The 24,445-nt window shown below is 37.9% G+C and overlaps 1 protein-coding gene across 2 annotated transcripts; it reads right to left on the reverse strand.

Moving 5' to 3' along the window:
- Positions 1–1,260: 1,260 nt before the first annotated feature.
- homer1b (homer scaffold protein 1b) lies at positions 1,261–23,407 on the reverse strand. Of its 2 annotated transcripts, XM_043240714.1 has the most exons (9): positions 22,866–23,407; positions 17,671–17,827; positions 11,273–11,404; positions 9,703–9,795; positions 9,168–9,319; positions 3,390–3,546; positions 2,980–3,090; positions 2,789–2,869; positions 1,261–2,487 (listed from the first exon to the last, which is right to left on the reverse strand). In XM_043240714.1, exons 1-9 carry the CDS (start codon positions 22,868–22,870, stop codon positions 2,299–2,301), a joined length of 1,077 nt encoding a protein of 358 aa, XP_043096649.1. In that variant the 5' UTR covers positions 22,871–23,407; the 3' UTR covers positions 1,261–2,298. The 2 variants fall into 2 exon arrangements, with proteins under 2 accessions (XP_043096649.1, XP_043096648.1); XM_043240713.1 differs by lacking the exon at positions 22,866–23,407 and having other exon boundaries at positions 17,671–18,065.
- Positions 23,408–24,445: the final 1,038 nt, after the last annotated feature.

The following is a 24,445-nucleotide window of genomic DNA, read 5'->3' on the forward strand; positions in this document are numbered from 1 at the left end:
CATCTACTTAATTAAAATGAGCTAATGCACCACAATTGTGACACATTTTGTCTGTTTTTTTTTCAATCCACTGAAATATACGAGACATTTGAATGTACCTAATCCATTTGTTTTTTTGGATTACATGAACTGTTGTTGTTGCAATAATGAAAATGTTTAGTTCCTAGCATGCTTTGCATATGGCTGGATTAAGGCCGTAAACATTGACATTAAGTTTTATTTTAATGCGTTTTTGAGTAAAGAGCGAGTTAAATGAACATTTTTAGCTATGTTGGACATTTAAAATAGTTAACTAAGGGCTAACTTTAGTGGAAACTACTCAATAAAACCGCTGATATAACGTAAAGCGCTGACTAAGTTCTACTAAAGATTAAGATAATACTTTTGTGCAACCACTTACCTCAAAGAAAAAATGCTTTTATCCAATGCAGCTCACCAAAAACTATGTGATTTTAGTTATGCATCTTTATATTTGATAGGAACGCCTTTGCTAGAATCCGCCTGGATACAGCTGGCATCATGATCAGGGTGATGCTCCTTGGTTTCTCCAGTGTACTTCATACAATACTTTGGACATTACCATTAGAACATCACTGCCTCCGGGAAATGAGCCCCTAAATTAAATGACTTATTGTGTAGTACTGCTTAGAAGCGCAAGGTGTCGCTGTAACCTAACTGTTGACTAACGTGTAATGCGGGTGTATAGGGTGCTTGCATCACTCAGCTAATGTTAATGTTCCTCAAACTCAGATCATACTCTATATGTAACTGTGTACAATCTAAACGATAACGTCGATGAAAGGGCTTCTTATGTGTAACTACATCCTTTAAACCTAGTGTAAAAAATTCAAATTTAGGATTAAGGCCATATTTCTAAACCAGGTGGGGCCCCAACAAACCTCCAAGCAGGCCTTAAGTTGTAACTTATGCATTAAAATAAGCTAGTAAAACAATTTAAAATAGCTAAAAGTAAATAAAAGACTCGAGGAAGGAGCACTCTAAAAATGCTGGCTTAAATGCATCTCAGTGCTGAGTAATATATGGACATTTTAAAACTAATATTTCACGTAAAGCCATGAAGGTGAATAAAATCCTATGAATCCAGGGCTATTTTATAATGAATATACATTTTAGTTAAGCCCGTCTTGATGCAAATTGGTCTGTGAGGAAAAAAAAAAGTATTAGTCTTAATGTTATAAAGCCTTCGATGAGTCACGCTGTCATTCTGTCTCTTCATTTCTAAAGAACAATGTGGTGGGATATCTTTAAATAGTCTTTATTAACATTGGGAAATTTAAAACAGAATTTTCCCACATATAAATACAATCATACTGACCTATGTATCGTGATCTATGTATCGTAATGTCCATCGGCAGGATGGACTTTTTAAATATTACAATAATATTGTTATTGAAAATCGTAAGGAATCGAGTACATAATTGCATTTGGTAAGTCAACAAACAAAGGAAGATCCTCGTCTTCAAGAAAATCCTGAAAAATGTATAGATACGGGTTATTATAAGGCCAATACGATCCAAAAGCATTACACTGGTCATCGGAGAAATCCAAAGGTTACCTACAACGGGCCATAAATTCATCCTTTCGACTGTTTAAGTACCTGACGGATGCACTGAAGTGACTTGCACTAATCTGGCATACAGACGTTCACACTAATATTGCTCAGTGTATATTACAGGCCTAAAGCATACGCCACATCTACGTCTCGAAGTCTGCTAAATGTCAAGAGCTTTTTAGGTCAGCGGTTGAGAGTATCCTGAAACTTTGACTGATTGAACATTGAGGCAGTTTCCATGACGGGGAAGAGGCAAGCCAATAACATTTGGCTACAACATATGGCTCTGAATATCCAGTCTTAAAATACGACTGAAGATCCAGTCAGTGTAATTCAGTAGTGTCCTCAGCAGCATAAGAAACGTCCATTAACGCCAACAGCCAGGCACGCGAAACCAGCACCTTTAAAAAATAGTAGGAGCCTATATGCAGCCACGTTCTTTGCAGGCTGCCTATTTTGGGGGGAAATTGGAGAAAACAGAGACAAAAGTACGGGTGTATTGTTGACAATAAAATTCGGTAGGTAGCAGTGGCACTGAAAAGAATAAACCCACCTCAAAAATACAAAATCAAGTGCAACCAAAGGTTTATCATTCCGTGTAAGTGAGTGAACGAGAGTCCGAAAGCACATCAGAATCTCTCGGCCTGAATCGGGCGCTGTGTATTTCGTAAAAAGGAAAGGAAAGTGGCTTTAAAGTCATGTTTTGAGGCAAGAGTTGGAGGAGTCTAGCTGTCCTCTATGAGCTTAGCTAGGTTGTCTCTCAGCTCTGTCAGCTCGAAGATCTTTCCATCCAGAATCTCCAGCAGGGTTTTGAGGTTCTTGCGGAGGTTCTCCTGATCCACTTGACTTGACTCCAGACGTTGCTCCAGATCAGCCAGCTGTTCCTCAAGCTCCTTATTCCTCAAATCTGTATCCTGTAACACACAGCATGCCTCTTACGCTCACCGGGACTGCATTGTTCATTTGATCAAAATACAGTAACTACAACAGTCAGAAATATTTTTTTATTTTTGCGGTTCTTTTTAGCAGCCTCCGGTGTCACGATTCTTAAGAAATCATTCTAACATGCTGACTGTGTAGAAATAAAGCTTAAAATAGAAACATTATAAATGCTTTCCCTTTGATAAATTTAAAGTGCTTTCTCATTCAAAAAACATACTGACAACTTAATTTTACACATGTATGAATACGGTATATTTTCAGGACAATCCTTACCTCTAACTTTTTGGTGAGTTCATCTTTCTGAGTTTGAAGCTGCTTTGCATTTTCTATTTCTTCTTTCAGTTGCACCATTTCCTATGAAGAACACACAGGAAAGGTATTTTAAACAGAATCTGACCTTTAAATAAAACCGAGAATGAAGGAATACATTATATATTTTGACCATACATAATAACGAGCAGTACCTCTTCTTTTGCCTTTAATGTGCACTCCAGCTCCTCTATTGTTTGGTTCAGTTCTGTTTTCTGGGATTTGATCACATTGGTTTGACTACTCTGGCTTTCCAGTTCTGAAACCTGCAGGGAGAAAAAAATAGGGTCATTTGATGGAGTCTTTTCTTTTCTCTGACACTTACTGAGGCCACAGAAAAAGTTCAGCTTTCTTCATGCGAACTTTATGTAAACGAACGGCGACAAAAGTAACGACCAACAAAAATGCAGACACTAAATTAAACCGCCGTGTGAGCGTTCGATCATTCCTGTCGTAGACTCATTACACCAACAGTTTTAGTTCAAGACAAGGCTATAGAACAACAAGACAGTGTGTTCTTGATATGGTGTTACAAACGGTAAAAGGTCAAGCCTCTTCTCCTCACCCGTTTGTGTAGCCTTTCAGCCTCTTCCTGATAAGCTGCTAGCTGCTGTTTCCATTGTTTGACGTTGGCCGTGGACTCCAGCAGAGCGGCTGTGAGCTTGGCATTGTTGCTCTTTAGCGCTGCGAGCTCTGCTTCCCAGTGTTTGTTGGTAGTCGGGCTGTAGAACAAAAATAAAAAAACAAAAACTTTAATAATATCTCTGATGGTTAATGTTCATTTAAGAACAGGGGCTTTCAAATTTAGCTCCCTCGAAGTACCCCAAGAGAGCTAGCAGCTGTATGTTTTCATGTATAAAGCCTTATATGCTCTGTAAAAATATTAAGTGTGCTATTAGAAATGCTAAGTGTTATTAAGTGTGCTATTAGAACATTTTTTCTAAAATTGTACATAGTCCCATTCCTGACGCCAATGCAAATGATTAAAAAATTACCTTTTAATATTAATAAATATTGCTATTTATTAAGTTTATATTATTCTTTCCACCAAACAGAGTAATAGAGACTTAAGAGATGTATAAATGTTTAGAACAAACTAGTGCTGTCAGTAGAATAAAATAACTGTTTATTTTCATTATTTCTGACCTGTTCTTAAAAAGCCATATTAAACAGCAATGTTATAAAATTTCATATTAAACTTTATTAATATCTTATACTTATAAGTTTTGGGATCAACTATATATGGGATTTCTATATCAGTTATTTAATGCATTTATTAAATTGAACAAACTGTACTGCTGAAAATTCAGCTTTGTTGATCAAATAAATAACTGCCACGGTGAGCGTGAGAGGTGATCTTTCATGAACATTTGAAAATCTTTTTGACCCCAATTTTTAAATGGCAGTGTGCGTTAAAGCATTAACCCAAAAAACAGCTTTATTTTTTTATTCATCCCAGATTATCCAAAAATCCCCAAGCATCCATCCACTTGTGGCCCCCTGGTGGTCCTCCGACCCCAGTTGAAAAACTCCTTCCGTAGACCATAATGAGGACAGTGAAGTGAAGTGAGAAGAACAGCAGTTTAACCATGACTGTAAATAAAGTTGGATTCCAGGTGGGTACAAGAGTTTTTTCACTTGACCTTTCTATGTTTAACCAAGACTTGGACGCAGTTCAAGAGCAATTAACAAGAATTATTACGAACCCTGTGATCCGAGTTCTGACTTTTACAATAAAAAGACTGATGGAATATGACAAGCTGAAACAGATCAAAGTAGCAAGTCACCTAACGATTATAAAGAGACAGAAAGTCTCAAAGACTCTCTCGTCGGTCCATCTGTGCTCTTCACGTAGTGACGAACAAAATCGAGCATAAATTTACAGCGTGCTCTGATCCTCGTGTGCTGACAAACAAACCAAACGCTTAAACGGCGACGCTGTCACGGGGCCAGCGAGCACATAACCAATGAGGAATCCCACCCGCTGTCATCCTGCTAACTTCTCATCAAACGTCCCACTTCTCCACCTCCTGCCACGCACTCCACCGCAGCTCAACCACGCAACCGAGACACGTGCGGAGAAGCCTACACCGCAGAGAGACGCCAAATCCCTTTCATCTCTCCCAGCGCTGCCACCTCTGCTGCGGCTGACGCGATCGCCTCCCCCGACCCCCGCTCTGACAGACAACACCTCAACCCACGCTCTCCCAACTCCTACTGAAGCTGTGACACGGCGGGCTGGAGGCACACATGGCTATAAAACACCGCACACGAGGAGCGGAAATGTTCCTCTGCAGGAGAAAGAGAGGAGAGAAGATGAGAGTCAAGTCCTTCAGTTTCAGGCTAAGAGAAACAGGGATTTCAGCCTGGTAAGTCAACATATGTTAACTGTTTAAATGTTTGTTCAGTCTTTTTAATTAAATATAGGCTTTGATTTAACAATTGTCATTTTAAAGACAAAAAATAAAGGAAATTAAACAGAACACGTAAGAATCAGTTGACAGTAAAGTCAAAAATGAAAATCACTGTACATTTAAAAACTGTTATTTAAGGAATGTTATCCTTGCATGTCATTTCATCCCTAATTTTAAAATTGTATTTTTTTATTACGTCTACCTTGTTTTCTTGTAATAAATGATTTACGATTTTAAATTCAAGTCTTGAAGCCTCTCTTTTCCCATATAAAAATATACAGATATATAGACCCTATATTTTATAACGTGTCTTGTCACGGCATTAGATATCGTGCCATTGTATGTAAGCAGGTGCACAGAAGCATACGGCTTTCAGCCTTACATAACTACAAAGAACAGCATAAGCATAATGTCAGGTTGTGTGGCTGTCCTTCAAGCCTGCTGAATGTGAATCAATAAACAATCTCTATCCGATCGTCCCTCTGTTCAGAGCTCCAACAGCGTATCGTTTCAGAGCGCTCACGGTGCCTCTTTGTTGAATGTATACATTTTAGGCCACCGATAAAATGGATCGCTTTTCCATATGCCACATAAAGAGCAGTCCTTAATGAAGTTTTGAGACTATTGATTGGCGTAGCACACATTTTGGTGTACGTCTCGTATTAAGCCCCACTGTAAATGTGATTCACTACACTGTGGCAACTGCCCAACCAACCAACACTCACTTTAATGTACTGCACAAGACTGTGGGTGAGAGAATCACCGTTTGAAGAAATGCCTTCAAATCACTCACCGTGTAATAAAAGCCAAAGCAGAACAAACACTACTCTACAGGCTGATCTATGACCCATATATATTCATCAAGTGACAGGAACAGTATTTTAAGGGGAATTTTGAAGTAAGGTCATCTTTGAAGAAAAGCATGGCGTTATTTACTTCAAAATCAAAGGTTTTTTTTGCTTATTTTATGTCATTTGAAATTGTTATGTATCAGTGTTAGTCAAAAGAAAGGACAATTTGCTTCACTTGCACACATCGACCAGTTTTTTGTTAAAATATCAAATGGGAAAACTACAGCAAACTGAGAAATTGAAGTGTAATGGCATTTAATAAATGTATTAAACGGTTTCTCAGATTTACAAATATCAACTTTAGAATCACAATTTCAAACAAAATACCATGAAACAAAGTCAGTAAGGATGCAAAGATTCTCCCAAAAAGTTGCAGGAAAGAATTTCTCTACAAAGGATTTCAAAACACGAACTAACAAAACACAACATCACGAGAGTTCTGCTGACACAAGTATGCATATCTGTCTGTCAGGAATAACAGAATTTCAGATAGAATTCAGTTTTTGTTGCATCTACAGTCATTGTTGCATAAGAATGTATTCAGTGAAAACATTGCAGTCAAACAGCTGTGAATATCAGTAGGAGCAGACTTGGCAAGTTTTTAGCACGTGTCTGAAAAAAAAAACACACACACAGAAAAAAAAAATACATATGAATTTGTTCACAAAAATATGAATTCACGTGGACAAAACACAGTTCTGTTTAAGGTCACATTGTAAGCAAAAATGTTGCGTTGACTTAACAGTGGGTTTTCTGACTCATTTTGCAAAGGCTCAGAAACAGATGACGCCGCCTCCATCTTCATAAGTCACATTTGCTCTGGGCTGAAAACATGCCACTCTATTATATAATTCTGACTTGTTTGGACATATTATTACAGTGAAATACATATATAGTTTTTGAAGCATGCTTCTAAAACTCATACAAAACATGTAGCTGTCTGAAAGAGAGCTGCAGTGTAGGTGTTGAATGCGGTTTGGTCCACCGTGCATTTGCGTCCAATAATCGGTTGGTATTTTTCAAGTGGCAGGTGACAGCGAAACATTAACCTGAGATTATATAAGAAATGGTGGGATGCTATTTTTGAACCTGCAGCACAGGATTGCTCAACTAATTAAAATTCAAGCATCTAGAGACTTGGCAAAATGGGCTCTAAACATTGCCTTTGCAGTCAGACTAAAAAAGCTGCTGAGTACATACTCATGTGAACAAGTGTCTGAATGCGCATGCTGTAAATAATTTAAAAATGGTCGAGAGGAAAGCACAATGAACTTGCGTCTGTCAGTGCTGACTTTAACGCCACTATTGAGGCTTCAGGTAGAACTTCTATTAAACTCTCGTTTGTAAGTCGCTTTGGATAAAAGCATTTGCTAAATGACTAAATGTATCCAAATGACTGAAGTGATACAACTGAATTTAGGCATCTCCGGTTCTCTTTTTTAGCAGATTATATATTCAGATTATCATTTTGTTAGAAGGGTTCTCCATAAACTGTGTTACGTATTACATGATCCGTAAAAAGTGGTCATTGCTCCCTACTCCCTGAGCATGAGAAATTAGTTGAAATTTACAGATTTGTACTACGCCATGGCCTGAAGCGTTTTCACACACAGATAAAACTTATTACAGAAGTGTGAACTGTGCCATAATATACCTCCGTAAATAAATACAATTTAAATTAATATCTCACGTGCCTAAATGCCCTTTGAAAACTTTCAAACTGATATACTGTGATGTCCAGTTTGCAGGGCACTTAATCAAAAAGAACAAAATCAAAATTTGCTGGAAATGTATTCACCCGCAGCAGTGTTGGCTGAGTAACTCTAAATATGTAATTAATTACTAGTTACTAATTACATCTTCAACAGTGCAATTAGATTACTGTACAAATGTATCTACATCAACAAGTTAATGATACAAGGATAGACATGAAATGGTACTTTTAATACTTTCAGTTACCTACTTAAATTATTCTGGTCACACTTTAGATTAGGGTGCAATTTTTAACTATGACTTTGCCTCAATATAATTACAGGTCTTACAGAATTGTACATCATTATGTCCTGTGACGGTCAGAATTAGGCACTGAAGTGTCACCGGTATTCTTATTAACTCAAAGTGAGAAGGGTACATAAAAATCTTGTATTTTAAATTTGGTGTTAAATCCACTATTGTATTGTGTATAAATGGTCTATAGGCTATACACAGTATTACGTCCTATTACATAAGAAGTAACTGTAATTAAATTAAAGAAAAAACAAGAGTAATTCCTTAATTTTTAAGGGAAAGGTAATTAAATTAGAGTAACTTATTACTTAGTAATTAGTTACAACCAACACTGGCCCTCTAAGATGTAGGTGAGTTTATTTAACTGTAAAAGATTTGGGGAAATTAAGCTTTATATCTACTGCTCACCAATGGATTCTCTGCAGTGAATGGGTGCCGTCAGAATGAGATAGAAACATTTGAATGCATTCAGTCCAACATTGTCTTGTGGAGTGAAAAGATGCATGTCTGTTAATACATAAAATCCATCAAGGCATTTTTAACGTCCCTCTCTGAAGCTCTCTCCCTGTAATATTGCTTTCTTCAGCGGAAAAGTCCTCTTATCTGAATCAGGAGAGAAATGTGCACAGATCAAGCACCACTTATGAGCAAAAACAGTCCACGACATTTTCAAATACGTTGGTTGATTTTGATGTGAGAGGACAACAGAGGTGGAAGCGTCTCATTTTAGGAAGAATTTTTATGTATTATTTTGTCCAGAGGCGATGGTTTAAAACTCCTTTTATAAAGGAGGTTTTTATCAGCTGTCATTTTGACGGCACCCATTCACTGCAGAGCATCCATTAGTGCGCAAGCGACGTAAAGCTAAATTTCTCCAAATCTGTTCCGATGAAGAAACAAATATCTACATCTTGGATGGCCTGAGCGTGAGCAGCACAATTAAATATAAAATATCAATCATTCCTCGAGTAGATATATATATATATATATAATATCAGCTAAAAACCAGAAAGTTTTTAAGCCAAAATTGACAAAATAATTGTGACAACTTTTGCTTTAAGCCCCAGTTACCTGTGTGCAAGGGTGGGCGTGGTCGGGGAAAGGTCTGATTGGAGCACAGAATTGGGTGACACGTCAGACAGATTGACGTCATCACCGTTGATTCGGCAGAGGTCCGCGGTGACGGGTGGAGTCAGGGGGGAATGAATGTCAGCAGGCGATTCCTGTACAAAAACACAACTGTTCGCTATTTGTTGCACCCTCACATACTTATGACATAATCTTCTTTTACATTTACAACCATTAAACTGTCAATTATAATTTTGGGATTTAGGAAAACGGCATATTTTTTTTCAGAGACAGGATATTGTCCTTAAAGACTCAAATCAAATGCTGTACATAGTCTTCACGGATGTCGGCATTCCACACTGGTTAGACTACACCGATAAGAATTAATCGTAAATGGAAAATATCCTAATCGCAAAAAACTGTTACGCATAAGGATTTTTACAGTAACTGTATATATTGTCAATTTTGAGAGCTTTCGATGATGGTTTGGAACATCTGTTATTTCATGTAAGCAAAGGGTCCGTCCTCCAGACATTACCTGAGAGGGCGAACTTGCCAGCTCCATCTTTTCTAGAGACTTCTCCTTGGCCATCCTGGCTGCTTCCTTGTACTCTGCAAATTTATCTGCAAACTGAGAAGACAAATGGGTTTTAATAAACACATTAAGCGGATTTTTAATAGCCGGTTTCACTGGTGCATCAACCAGCAGGATCTTTCTGCTATAGCTTATTCGACCAAGAAAGTCACAATGGTCAAGTTTGCTAAATAAAGCTTGATGCGTGCAAAATGCAGTTTATGCTGGTGCATATTAATTCTTGTATTTTTAATATTGTATGTTGAAGCGAAAATAAAGATATCGTGTTTATGTTTTAAAATGGATGAACTATTTTAAAGTGGATATGCAGTATCTCTGCTAAAAAAGGAGCAATGGTCACAGTTCCCAATATAGACTGCTCCTGTTAAAGCTTCCAGAGCTCTACAAGGACTGCAGCATTTCCCTCTGAATATCCAGCGGGGAGACTGCAGGTTCAGGGCTATTGTGCTCCATTAAACCATGTTTAAACATCGGATCTCAAGTCAATGCACATAAGCAAAAGAAGGTTTATGGCAGGCTGTTTTGAGAAAACAGGTAAAATAATGTCCATAACAAGACTGTAACAAGTTCTGTAACAAGAAATAGTGATCCATTATCATACCATCATACTCATACAGATCTGTTATTGGAGATGGAGTTCAGGTATGACCATTCATGATGAACGTTTTTGTTTTTGTTCATTAAAATTAAACTAAATTAAGCTACATTTAAATATAAAAATTACAAAAAAGCCTTAAAAAAAGTTTTCCTTCACAACTAACTGAAATACTTGATGGAGTGAATATATCTTAATTACGTTACATATCATTAAATTAAAAAAATTACTTTTTTTAAATTAGTATAAGGTTTAAATTAAATGTAATTGCTATTTATTTTTAACATAAAAATCATGCTCACTCGTGCGTTTATACAGCGATCAAAGAGAGTCAAAATTGAATTTATTGTTAGAAATTCCTAAAAAAACCTGAAATAATTTGAAAGATGAGACTTTGTTTGTTATCAAAAGTATAAAACTGGAAGCTTCCAATGAAGTTCCAATTGTGCAGTGGTTAAAACAATGCGTACCAAACCGAAAACAGGCACTGGAAAAGAACGCAGCATTTTCAAAATAATAAATAAATAATAGCGATTACTTACTTTTTAAGCAAAGTAAATACAGCAAGAAACAGAGAAAGTGAACAAAAAAGAAGGAGAGAGGAGGAAGACGATAAGTGTTGGTGAGGTTTTCTACCCCCAGCTCCTGACAGTGCATCATCATAATGCAGAGGAGCGAGAGATAGAGGGAGTGAAAGAGAGGAAAGCACTGCACAGAAGAAGCCTCCCACGCACCGATGACTGTACAGCTCCTCATTAGGGCACAGTGTGTAGGTGTTCCCCAGCTCAGAAACACAGGGGGTGGAAGAGAACGAAAGAAAGGGAGAACAAGGCCTCCAGAGACACAGGGAAGAAAATGAGAGATAGCAAGACCGGAAAGAGAGAGAGAGAGAGAGAGAGAGAAAAGAATTCCACCCACCTTGGCCAGATGATGCTCAGAGGAGAAACCCAGCCCATACACTGTGTTGGCACGGCTGTCTGCCCACTGCCCAAACTTGTGAGACGTCTTCGTGAAGGTCATGTTCGGGGTGATAGTGCTGTTTATTATTGCCTGTGAGATGAAAAAAAATAAAGCCGGTGAAAAGTGTGAACTGCAATGAACAATTTTCAGCGTTTAAGATCCAAGAGAACAAATAACAGGCAGAATAGGGTCCATAGCATGGACTGACTGGCATGATGGGTCAAAATCCAGCATATTCACGCAGATAATCGTTCTCATTTATTAATCACTTGCCCCCATGTCGTTTTAAACTCATAAAACACACGATCGTTCTCAAAACACAATTTAAGATATTTTAAATGAAAACCAAGAGGTTTGTGACTGTCCCACTGACTGTCAAGAAAAATACGCCGTCAAGGTCCAGCAAAGTATGAAACACATCCTCTGAATACTCCTTCTGCCATCAGCGGTGAAATCTGTATTTTATGAAATTATGACAATACTTTTTTAATTCAAAGGAAAAAAAAGAAACTACTCATTCAGTAATTTGTCTCCTCTGTGTCTCTCTTCATCACGTTAGCGACATTCTGGAGAGTCAGCCGTTTCTGTTCAAATCAAAGCATAATAAAGCATGCGGCCGACAGAAGAGTGTACATGGTTTGCGTCCTGTGGACATTCTCCAAAATGGTGCTACGGTGACGAGGAGAGACAAATTACTAAATAATAGGTCATTCTTTTTTATTTTCTTTACATACAAAATTGAACCACTTATGATAGATGGAGTATTCTGACGATGTCTTTCATACTTTTCTGGACTTTGACGTTGCAGTTTACTTTGGCAGTCAGTAAGACAGTCACAAGCCTCCCGGTTTTCATTTCAAATATCTTAAATTGTGTTTGAGCTTTATGGGTCTGGAACGAATTCTCTTTCCTGCTCCCTCATTAACTGCTGATCATTCTAAAAAAAAATGTCTTTTTTCACCTATTTTAGGGTTTTTTTCTGCAGAATTTTGCAACACAATTTTTGTCACAAAACCATGGAAAGTGATAGCTTTATTAAAAGGATAGTTTACCCAAAAAAGAACATTTGCATGATTTTTTTTCTTGGCTCGACCATTATAAATCTTGGATGAGTCAGGATATTTTTTTATTATAATTCCGAATAAAGTCATATAGACCTAGGATGGATAATTTTTGGGTGAACTATCCCTTAAATAGGCTCAAATTATTAGAATATAATATGTGGAAGATTGTGAATGACAGGTGTTTGATCTTTGGCCACACATTCTGAGTGGATTTAATGGCAATGCTCCAGGATGACATTTAATCAGTGATCAATCATGGAATAATTAAAAAAAAAAATTTTTTTGCATTACAGTGACAAGTGTTTCAAACAAATGTTAAAAAAATGTCTAAGTGCGATGGTCAGGACCTGGTCAGAAATGTCTGCTCACGAACACTTAACTGCCTTCAGTACATCTCAAGATATTTCCTGCGTTATAAGCCTGTGAAATGTTATTGATGAAATGACGACAGTCGCTGCCAGTGAATGTGTTTGTGTGGGTGTGAAACCGAGAGCAAATAAGGAGGGAGGAAAGAGCGAGAAGGAGAAAGAGAAGGAGAGAGAGATTAAAGAGGTGCGCATAATATGTGGAGCTCACATAATCATAATTTGAGCATCCACAAACTCAGGCGTCTTCACGTCAAAAAATCCTATCCTTAATCGGTATTAGATTTCCAGCAGAAATGTCTAAACATTCTCACAAAATATTATTAACCTGCAAAATGACGTGGTTACTGAGACTTTATGTCATGCTGTTTATCCAGTATTAGGTTTTATTTTTACCAGTTTTAAGCAGAAGCATCATCTATTTTTTGCAGTGCACTTCTTTAAGATGGGGAATGTAAAACATGGAATAGATGGATGCACAAAGCATTCTGATCCACGAAGACTGTGTGGATAAAAGGCCTCGAGCGCTCTCATACTCCCACACACTTCCAGAACAAGGCCAGTTGGCCACACACAAACATGTAATTTCAAGCGAGAAAATCGACAGTGGGCTACCACTGTCAGCTTCCTCTGTGTGTGTGTGTGTGTGTGTGTGTGTGCGTGTTACACATGTTATACAATCATTCCTTTGGAGAGCATGAATGCTGTTCCCTCTGTTCTTTACTTTCAGCATTTAGCATTAGCACAGATATTACATGTTAACCTACAGAGCAGTTAACCTACAGGAAGTTAAATCCCACTCATTTTTAATTGCACACGCTGTACGTGCTTTAAAACGAATGTGCTATGAGCGCCGATGCTGTTCAGTGATGGTTTTTGCTTCTGTGGAAAGCAGAAATGATCGTGATTTCAATTTGATATCGTTTTGAAGCAATAAATATCTGGCGAATACCACATAATCCTAAAGAGAGATCCACCAAATCATGAAGTTGCTGTTACCATAGTAATGGGAATCGCAGCAACAGCAAAGCTCAAAAGTGATAGTCCACATGTCCGTAGTTAATTTTAGTTCTCAGTACTCTGAAACACGCATCCCTTCAGACAAATCAAATGCTCACTAACTGTAAAACTGTAGTGGTCAAAAAAATATACTTTTGGATCAATTTCTCCATGTAGAGATGACAATTAGGACTTGAATTAAATTATTATCACATTAATAAATTATAAGCATATCATAATGATTTCTGAAGGTTCATGTGTTACAATAAAATGCAGCTATTGTATTATTTTACTGTTTTTACTGTATTGTTTGTTCAAATAAATTGTCTTTTTAAAATTTTATTAAAAATTTTAAATGTTTTCTAAAAATATATGTGCAACTTTTGACCGGTAGTATTTTGAATTAACACTCAATCAGAATCAGAAGGGGCTTTACTTATATGAGAAATTTGTCTATTAAATTAGTAGTTCCTTCGGTCACACTTTATTTGAAGATTTTCGCTATTAACAAACCATTAACTGGACTTTTAATAAAAAGACACACACACTAAAAAAACACACACACAAAAGGCCTTAATGAACTCCTAATTTGCTGCTTATTTATAGTTTATGTATTTGGCAGGGATGTAGAATATGGTTTTGCAGAATTTGTGCTTTATAAGTGCTAATAAATATCCAATATGTTAATTAACAGCATGATAATAAGCAACTAGTTAATAGTGAGAATTGGTCCCTATACCAATGTTGCCGGTCCTTCTCTTGTTTAAAAAAATCTAGTGTTTAATGTAAAAATAGTTTCGTACTATTTTATAGTTTTTTGCTTAGGAAAAATGTATGTATTGTTGTGACTGACGTTAAATCTGGCTGGGTTTCCTCCAAGAACGGTTTATTCAGGATGGGGTTTTTTTTAGAGAAAATGAAAAGGAGAAAATGAATGGGACAAACTCTCCTGAATCACTAATGCGCTCTATGCAGACACCTCCATCCAACTGGATCTCTCAAGGCACATAATGTGAAATAAAATCAACAGCACTTTAAAATATTATAGCTACTAGAATATAAGTAAAACAAAGCAACTTTTACATGAGCAATCAACTTGTATGTACAAATATAATAATCAAATTGTTAAGACACTGAAGGTTTTTTAACAAAGCCATGATGTTTGCGTTGTGCCTCATGTACACATTAAGCGTGGTAAACCTAATGAAGCGATGAGCATGTGTATGTGTGTCAGTCCAGCTCAGGAACTTCACAGTTTGAGCCGTTTCAACGCTCTGGTGTATGTGCTGCTCAGCAAGCTGAATACTATGTACGTTCAAGCTGGTATTTGTCTTTATTTTCAGATGCAGACGGCTCGGCGAGAGCTCTAATCAGGGTCCACGCAGCCTGCTGTATAATCACTCACTTCAGGCTTGTAATTGCATAAGAACAGCTGAAAGCTGTACAGTGGGTGGACAGCAGCAAAGAACAGTGCTAAGACTAACAGCTCTGTTGTTGGAAGAAGCTGTCCGTTTCATGCCACTTTTGCAATCTGGCAGGGGTTAAAACAGGGCAGAGTGTCGCAACCGTAACCAAGCAGTTAGCAACTGCTAACTGAAATAACTGTTTTTCAATATACTTTTTTTTTTAATTACAAAAAATGGCATGCACCAATGTGGGGAAAAAATTAAAAACTCACTCATAAACACACTAATCTACATAAATTATGGCGTACAAGAATCACACACTTGCAGCTATGGCGAAGAACTAACGTCGCGCGGGGACTTGAATCGTTTTTTAAAAACCTTAAAAAGCTTACAAAAAAAATTGAAAGTGAAATGTCATCAAAGAAAAATTCTAAATAAACTGAAACTGCATTTGATCAAATGCTGTCAAGTGAAGTTATATTCAAGATAATGTGGATAGCACTCGGCGGATAGAGACCTTATTCTGCTGGCTGTGCTACTGCCTATTATAAGTGGTTCAGATAAGGACAAGGCTTTAGTGACAAGTCCCTGTCATTCAGAGTGACAGGACTACAATCAGCTGTGCCATACAAAAGTAAGGGCAGAATAAATTGCATAGGGGCAGAGGGAGAAAACACAGGAATGGACAGAGCTTAAATATCATGTCAGGCTTTGCATGAGCTCTTCAATCAATGTAGCATCCTGCTAATACCTTTAGCCACTGTGAGCCGTAACTGAAATTCCCTTCAGGGCTCAGACTTGACTTAAGATCAGACTCTAATTACAGCTGCTGCACTGACCCCATTCCCTGCCCCAGTCTCAGAAGGAACAGTAACATTAATGGCATTATAACTAAATGGCCACCGTATTCATGTACCCTGCTATTTTGATGATACGCCAAAGTATTTAAAATGATACCATGGAATTCACTTTTTAGTTGATAGATGCCTAAATCAAGTTAAGACTGCTAATATAAAGCTTTAGCCACCACTAAAATGCTGTTTATGGGATAGGTAAATACCGACTTGTACAGCACTTTGGGATGCAGTAGTTGCATCATAGCGCATTAGATTTAATGAAGCATTATGCATGTGAGGTCACCAGTGACAAAAACATCATTTTCATACAACTTGAATACATGTGAGTGCATACAACCTTGTAACGTATCGATAAATCATCACATTTCACAAATGCTTTACAATTGATTTTTCATGGTAAAAGCATATTCACCGATAAAAAAATACCATATCGCATTTTAAAACAGAGGAATTGTAGGAATATATTACTGACCATGACACCCAGAGGTCCAGCCAATTCCATTATTTTATCAAGGCTTTCTACACTTTCAGCTTCATATGCATTGTACGATAATCTTGTATAGAAATTAAAAACAAAAGAGGTATATTTAATTCAGTGTATATGAATGGCTTTTTAACGTGTTTTTGAATGAGCATCATGTCATTAACCCTACAGAATGTTAAAGGTCTACACCAAATTCAACAGGATTAACTGCTGATAAACAGCGCGTGCTTTCTTGTGTAGGTGTCAACAGTCACAGTGCAAAGTGCACTGGTTCACATGTTATTTCTGTCGCTGAAACCAAAAGCTAAGGGGAGGGTTGAGCATCCCAACTCACAAGCACATTCAGGCATACTGCGGGAGCTATTTTAAATCCTGCTCTGCTAAAGCTTAGGAACCGTAGGGATATGGTTAAGACTGCACATGAAACACTCCGTGTGAATGCTGAGATTTTGGTGGAGTGGTTGAAAGCAATAGCGCGTCCACTTCTGCAGGAGCAATGCTTGTGAATCATATGTTATTTTTTGGTGGAATATAGTGGAGGTACATGGAATGCAGTGATCTGATTCCAAGTGTTGTGGACAATTACGCAAACTACATATAAATAAATGGGTAAAAACTATGGACGCCTTAGAGTAAACAACTTCCGGTAAAATGGATGGACTTACACTAGTGGATGTAGAGTACTACTAGTGTCTATTGATGTTTCCTGGATTATTGGACCATTACATCCACTGTATAAGACTGCACAGCAGTGACCAATTCAAGTGCATGCTGCTCTCCACAGGGAGAGTGAACCAATCCACTTCTATCCAAGGGAATATGTTTGATAGCAATCTGCAGCAGTTCGTCCTTCGCATACTCAAATCTCTTGTGCACAAAAGGGTGCTGCAAATTCAACCAATGCATTGAACTCACATTATATTTTTGAGATTCTTGGACCAAAGACAATCCTTTAATCTCCACTGAACATATTATAAGACTGCTCCGTTCCTTTCCTCCATTTTCCTTTACAGTCCTATAAACTCTTGAAAACATAAATGGTCCAAAAGGGGGTTTCGCAGAAAGGACCCAGATTTTCGGGTTGGAGAGGGGAGGGTTCCATGGATGTCAAAGGTTCTCCATGGAAGAAAGACTTTATTTTTAAGAGTGTAAATATGAGCGAAAATAAAACACTACATTACCTTTGATCCGTCCAGGCTGATGATCCTGTACACGTTCCTGGTACTGTCATAGAAGTAAGATACAGTGACCGCATGCTTGCTGGTGGGCATCCAGTTCTTCTTTGTGTTGGGGTCTATCTGGAAGACGTGTGCCCGGGTGCTGTAGATGGGCTGCTCCCTGAAAGGTAGGAAGAAAAAGTGGTGAACCTCTTTGTGCCTGAGCACCGTCGTCTCTCCGACTCCACCAGGCGCGCTGCAACGTCCCGGCAGACGGATGACCATTTCTTCAGCCTCCATCTTGCTGCTGATCACCACTGTTTGAATCCAGGTGGTAACCTGGGCCTGTCCTAAGCAGTCAGGCACATTGGTGCCCTGCTACCAGTGCAAGGCGACCATTCAACGCCCTGCTGATATGGAAATGCCAGCTGTTTGGCTGGGGCCGCGTGGGATGGACACTAAATATAGTCAGGGACGCAGTAATCTGTGCAGTCCCACCCCTATTGACCTGATCTTTGCTGTTGGAAGAACGTTTGCACACGTTGGACCACACTAAGAGCATATCAGGGCTCTTTTCCCAGGCGGCCTAGCTCTGATAATCGCACACAGACGAAGGTAACAAATACCAGATCTTTTGGTCTAAGAGGAAGAGTCAAGCTATTTTTCAATGCTGCATTTCAAGGTTGTTTTAACAATGCAAAAGTCAACAATACACCCTTGAAAGTAAATGGGGTCTAAAATTGCACTGGGCGCCATTTACTTTCATTTCTGAGCCAGACATTTCTCAGTATATCTTCTTTTGGGTTCAACAGGAGAAATAAATTCATACAGGTTTGAAACAACATGAGGGCTCGGCGATGGATCAATTCTAAAAAAAAAATATTATTATTTCTTTAAGAAATTAGCGATCTTGGAGGCCATGCACAGTGAAAAATGAGGCTCTGCTTTTTGTAAAAGTTATCATCGCCTTGGGCAAAAAAAAAGCAGGAGAAGATCATGTGGACCACAAGCAGAATGGAATAATCACTCTCTAGAATAATAGGCAATCATCGCAGAAGAGAACAAAAGAACACCGGAGCACCAGTCAGATGAGCTGTCTCACTCTGAACTTTCCTCATTCTTCTCAACACAATGACACATTTATCCTCATTCCAAGTGATACATACATGTCATCAGCAATTCATGAGCAATTAGCATTCATGCAGCCAAACCGGAACGGTGACTCTTCTCGGTAAGGTTAGTAACTCGTTAACATTGGTTAATGCATGAGGTATCATAAACCAGCAATGAACAACAATTTCTACAGCATTTCTCAATTTTAATGAAAGGTGCACTACAGAAAATCTTCAGGGTAAAGTTGACGATGAAGATTTCAGGCTTACTTCATTTAGTTGCGAAGAACAAAACAACTTTACAATCTGGCATTCAACTCCAGAGGGCAACAGAGAGGTCAAGTATCAGTAGTGTGTAGTTAATTTCAGTAAACTAGGGCTCCACAATTAATCGATTTTCTAATTACAATCACAACTACAAATACCACAATTATGCAATCTTTTAAAATAATTACTCATTTAACGTTCACTTCATTTTATTTTGATTAAGGGTTTTTCCATTATTTTGATTATAGTTTTAATATAACATTGCAATGCCATTCATAGTTTTGTACAGTTTTTTATTTAAAGAATAAACCAATGGAATGCATAACTGCTATTTGAGGCTTACTACCATATAAGTATTTGCAGCTTGCTGCATTGTTGCTTCAAACTATGGTATAAACATATAAACATCATTCAGTGTAAATTGTATTAATCGTAATTACAATTTCAGGAAAATAATCAAACATTATGATTTTTGTCATAATCATGGATCCCTACAGTAAACTGTAAAAGTATTAGTGCTACACAATTTACCACCTACCTTTTTTTTTTTTTTTTTTTTTTTTAAAAAAAGGTTCTTTAGGGGAAAAAAATAAAAACACACTTTTGGAACCTTTATTTTTAATACTGTATAAAGTTACATGCAAGGTATATATGAAAAGAAATCACTGAGGGAATCCCAGTATAGCCTTCTTGCTGGCCCTTTCCCAGTTCTCTAAAAGCAACTTGTCTCAAATCAATGTCAAAGGGCATCCGTCTTGACTACTGTATACGCAGACATCAGCAGATAGAGCTTTTCCATACCATTCCCACAACCTGCACTCTTCTGACCCAATTCCACATAACACCCTTCAAATCCCGATCAATCCCAATATTCCATCCTGCTCACTAAAATGTAGGATCAGAAGTGGGAAGTACAGAATGGGGGAAGGGGTAATATCCCAAGCACAGATACAGACGGTTTGTTGCTTCTATTCCCAGGATAATTAATCACCATATTCAATTACATTAGCGTGCTTCTAATCAGCTGCTTCTGGGCTGATGTGCAGGAATGGGAGGAAAAGGCAAGAAACGAAAGAAGGGAAGCGGGGATAGCTTAGTTGAGGAGGAGGAGAGAGAGCGCTGCAGAGTATGGAGAAGTGCTTACGCTGCACCGTGGAGGCGGAAGATCTCTGAAGAGCATCAAAGGCTCGTTGCATAATTAGCATTTAAATTCTATTAAAATTCAGTCGCAGTCACCACACATGGGTGGTTCACATGACATCACATGCTTTTTTTGTCCAGAGGGTCACAACCATTTAAAAAGTAGTAATTTGAAATATATGTGAATGCTTGCTGCGAATGCAATCCGTTCGTAAATATACAAATGCCAAGAGCAAAGAGAAACAGTACGGGAAACAAATTATAAAGGCATCTTTGTGGAAGGAATGAATGTGGATGTTTATAAATGAACATGCTTTTGTCAAACATTAAAATTGTAATTGTGATTGACTGAATTATTTTTATATTTATATATATTTGACCAGTAGTACAGTATAACCAACATGATTTTCATATCTTGTTTGCTAAGATTTTTCCATTTCATGTTTCATCAATTCATGGTTAAATGTCAAACGCCCACACAGAAAAAAATAAGATGGCAGGACAGTCTGCATTTATGAAAAGGAAAATGAATACTAGATTTCATTCTAAACTGCCTCTGAAAACATAAACCCTCAGAGCAATCTACAAAAATCACTTGAAATTTTGTTACGATCAATTATCGAACCATTCTTTGCTTAGTTTGAACAGATTGATCATACAGTCCACTGGATTCAGCAGTCAAAGCTAAGACTGTACAGTGTTAAATGTAAGTCATATGAAGTCAATAACATAAAAAAATCAAATGTAGCCAGCTCTATATTAACATCAACACACAAGGGAGACGATTTCACACCACCCACCTTCAACAACCCACCACCATCCAGAGCTAGCAGTCTATTTCATCCACTCCTTACACCAACATCTGTACTTCTGTCTAAATAATACAGTAACTAAAAGGAAAACTGAATTCTGCGACACTCACAGATTCCTTGAGTGATCTTAAATAGTACGTAGTGGACATACATGGATGAGATTTTTTTTTTGTTACATAACCTGGCTTGTAGCATGATTCATCTTGACTTAGCCATTATAATCTAAAAAAATCTTTTGTTTTAAAAGAATTAAGCAACTTTTATTTTTTTTTATTTACTAAATTTATCTTTCAAGCACTGCTTGTTTTCAATCTGGTCAATTTCTCAGTACGTTCAGCAGGGGGCAGATCTGTGAAAAGCCCCAACAGCCCCTAGATCACTGGCCTATATTTTTTTAGTGCAGCCCACTTTAAAGTATTTTTTTAAAATAAAATTGTCTCTGTTGGATTTTTAAAAAGAACGTATAGTTAAATATTACGGTGTTTGAGGTGTCATTTGCGGTGCTTCCTGTGAGTGGGCAGAGCTTAGCACTCTTGGATTCTTTGATTGGTGGAATGGTGCCGGGCATTGTGGGCAATGTAGTTTTCACCGTGAATTTTACTGTTAAATACAATTGTTTTAAAAACTTTACGTGAACAGATGGATTCAACAGAAGCATATCACTTAACAACCTTATAGCTCACAGGTCTGTCTTTAAAGGTTTATAAGTAATTGTTAAAAATCTATTTTCCTATGGAGAAAATAAAGGTTTTTACTTCCAAGACTAAACTGCTGCACTCTATTACCCCCAGTATTGCCTTAACAATGGTTGTTCGGTAATGTTAGCAAGCATCATAACAATGAAACACTTTAGAGCACAAAGTAAATTGAATTGTGTGCTACTGAATTGAGTAGGAAGTGGGAATACTTTTCTCCAGAGTAATACACTCCCTGAACAGCCCTTGAATCTTTCAATGGTGATAATTTAATTAAGAATGAAGAAGAGGGGCATTGGAGCAATTAATGTTTTTTTTTAATTCATTTATTTATTCAAAGAAAATGCTCTCCCACCACAAGAAGATCAATCTTTATATAATAAAACGTGATCACTTGAACTTCCAGACACAGATCAAAGACTAGCCTCTCGTGTCGTTCAGGCCAAAGCAAATAATACGTGTGAGACCCTTCAAGCAGCCGAGTTTGAATTTCCATGTATAGGGTCACCTTTATTTAAAATCTATATTTCAGTTCAATCTCCAGCTAGCTTTGGAAATTCCATGTACGGATATATCAGATGTCATTGCCAATATTGGCTCCAAAACTGTATTGATGAGGCTGTGCCATTCAGCGATGCTCTGCTGAAATGCAGATTACATAAGCATGACGAGATTAAAGGCCTTTGGCACTGCAGCACATCAATATATGAAATTAGCTAATGTTCGTTCTCGTTCCAGAGAACATGCTTGTTATCATTTACTAAAAAAATAACACCACAGATCATACACAGCTGACCGACTTTACTCTCAGTGGTCAAAATGGTCATCACAATGAATTAAGAATGAATAGCATATATATTAGAAATAACAAATAATACATTATAAAATTATATATTGTATTATATATGCACGTAGGCTGTGTGTGTGTGTTTGCATTAGCCTATATTTTAGAGTGGGCATGTACGATATTTGAATACATAATGCACATAATGCATGCACGCCAAAATTAAGCAATGCAAAATCGTAATTTTGAACGCATACATTCCTATGCACGCCAAAGAGGAAGGCGCACACGAGCGTGAATAACTGCCCTTACGTTATGCCCTAGCTGTCCTCGTAAGACCGGCGATAAAACGGTCACACTCCGAGCTGCCAATTCCTACGGTACGTTTCGCTATTTACAAGCAACTTACCCCATGTTGCCGTTTGTCCCTCCTGAGACGAGAAGCGATGTGTTGATCACCGAGTGTCTTCTTCCTGCTGAACGTAGCGGCTTGGGATGCGGTGCTCGCGGTCAGTCACATTATGAGCAGCGGCATTCTGCGTCTCTCGTTACGCGCTCTGTATGTAGGCTGACGGATGCACCGAACGAATCCCACGGCGAATTGCCCACTAATGCTGACCAATTTCGGCTAGTTTGGCACGCGACGGGCTCGCCTCACATCTCCGCGCCTGTATGGTAATTTAGAAGAGCGCGAGGTATCGGTGAATAAAGAGCCGCTGCCTCTCTCTCAGTGGGCGTGTGGCTCTAAAGATGAATCTACTGTCAGTCGACGGTCATAACACATACCACACAATATCCCACAACAACGCCCCCTGGCACGCTCTTCTTCCATTAAAAAACGCTCGGCACTTTTTCATCGTAGGGTTTTACCACGACCACTGTCATAATTCACGTTCACGGAAACAGTCTTATCATTGTCATCGCTTTATGTAAAATATAAACCGTTTACCTCTTCGGTGTACTGAAACTATCAAAACACCTCACGAGGAACGAAGAGTTAACGCTTCATTTCTAACGCTTTAATGTTTACTCCAAATCTAACAAGGTTATTTTCACCTGATATACTGCTTTTAACCCTTTCGTGGTCACGTGAAAGCGCTCTGGGGTCATTCTTAATACTATAATTCATAATACATTTTGTAAAAATATCTATTTAGGAGTCTTAGGCCTTCCCAGCGATATATGATGTGCCATGATTAGATTAGGTAGATTATATTTACACATCACCTGAAATCATCACCTTAATGATTTTTACAAAATCGATCATTTTGACCCATACAATGTATTGCTGGCTATTGCTATAAATATACCGGTGCTAATTATAACTAGCTTTGTGGTCCAGGGTCACATCTAGTGACACAAACTAGGCTTTCCTCTGAGGGGACGGGTGACACTTCACTTTAGAGTTACACTGTAATTTTACATTTAAGTAAATTTAAGTTAAAATTTAAATTTAATTTAAATGTTAGTTAACTACGTTTACTTGGCTTAAAGCTATTAGCTTAAAGATTACGGTTTTATTCAGGATTACTAAATGCTAGTTAATTATGCATAATTTATATTCTAATAAGTGCAACGTGTAACAAGGACACCAGGAAATAAAGTGGTACCCAATATTTTCATGAACTAGAGGTAATACTGGAATGTTGGACAAAAACGTGGCTATTTTGTAGCCTTAAATTCTTATCTATTCAGTCAATAAAAATTGTTCCAAAAGAAGCAAAAGTATCAGACTTCGGTGTCATCAAGAAACGCACAGACTTAAAGCAAAGTTAAACGGAGTAGAGCAAGATTTCGCCCAGTTCTCGACTCCTGAGAGAAACTTTCAGGCAATTTCACTCCACCTTTTCCATAGAGTCTGCAACGCTGTGAGCACTGAACATAGGGGAAAATGTCTGTGCTTTATAACAACACTGTGACTATTTGTCAAATATAGGCCCACCACTAGGACAAACTGAACGACCACTGTATTATTATGAAGCAAAATCT

Source organism: Puntigrus tetrazona, chromosome 5 (assembly GCF_018831695.1).
Source record: "Puntigrus tetrazona isolate hp1 chromosome 5, ASM1883169v1, whole genome shotgun sequence".
NCBI classification, from domain to species: domain Eukaryota; kingdom Metazoa; phylum Chordata; class Actinopteri; order Cypriniformes; family Cyprinidae; genus Puntigrus; species Puntigrus tetrazona.

Bases quoted from the DNA above. Each gene is read 5' to 3' on its own strand.
- homer1b (XM_043240713.1), bottom strand. From the start codon at position 17,946: ATGGAGGCTGAAGAAATGGTCATCCGTCTGCCGGGACGTTGCAGCGCG. The intron at 11,405-17,670 runs GTAATGTAGTGT...TTCATCTCACAG, and splicing joins TCAGCCTGGACGGATCAAAG to GCAATAATAAACAGCACTAT. The intron at 9,320-9,702 runs GTAATGTCTGGA...GTTTTTGTACAG, and splicing joins TGGCAAGTTCGCCCTCTCAG to GAATCGCCTGCTGACATTCA.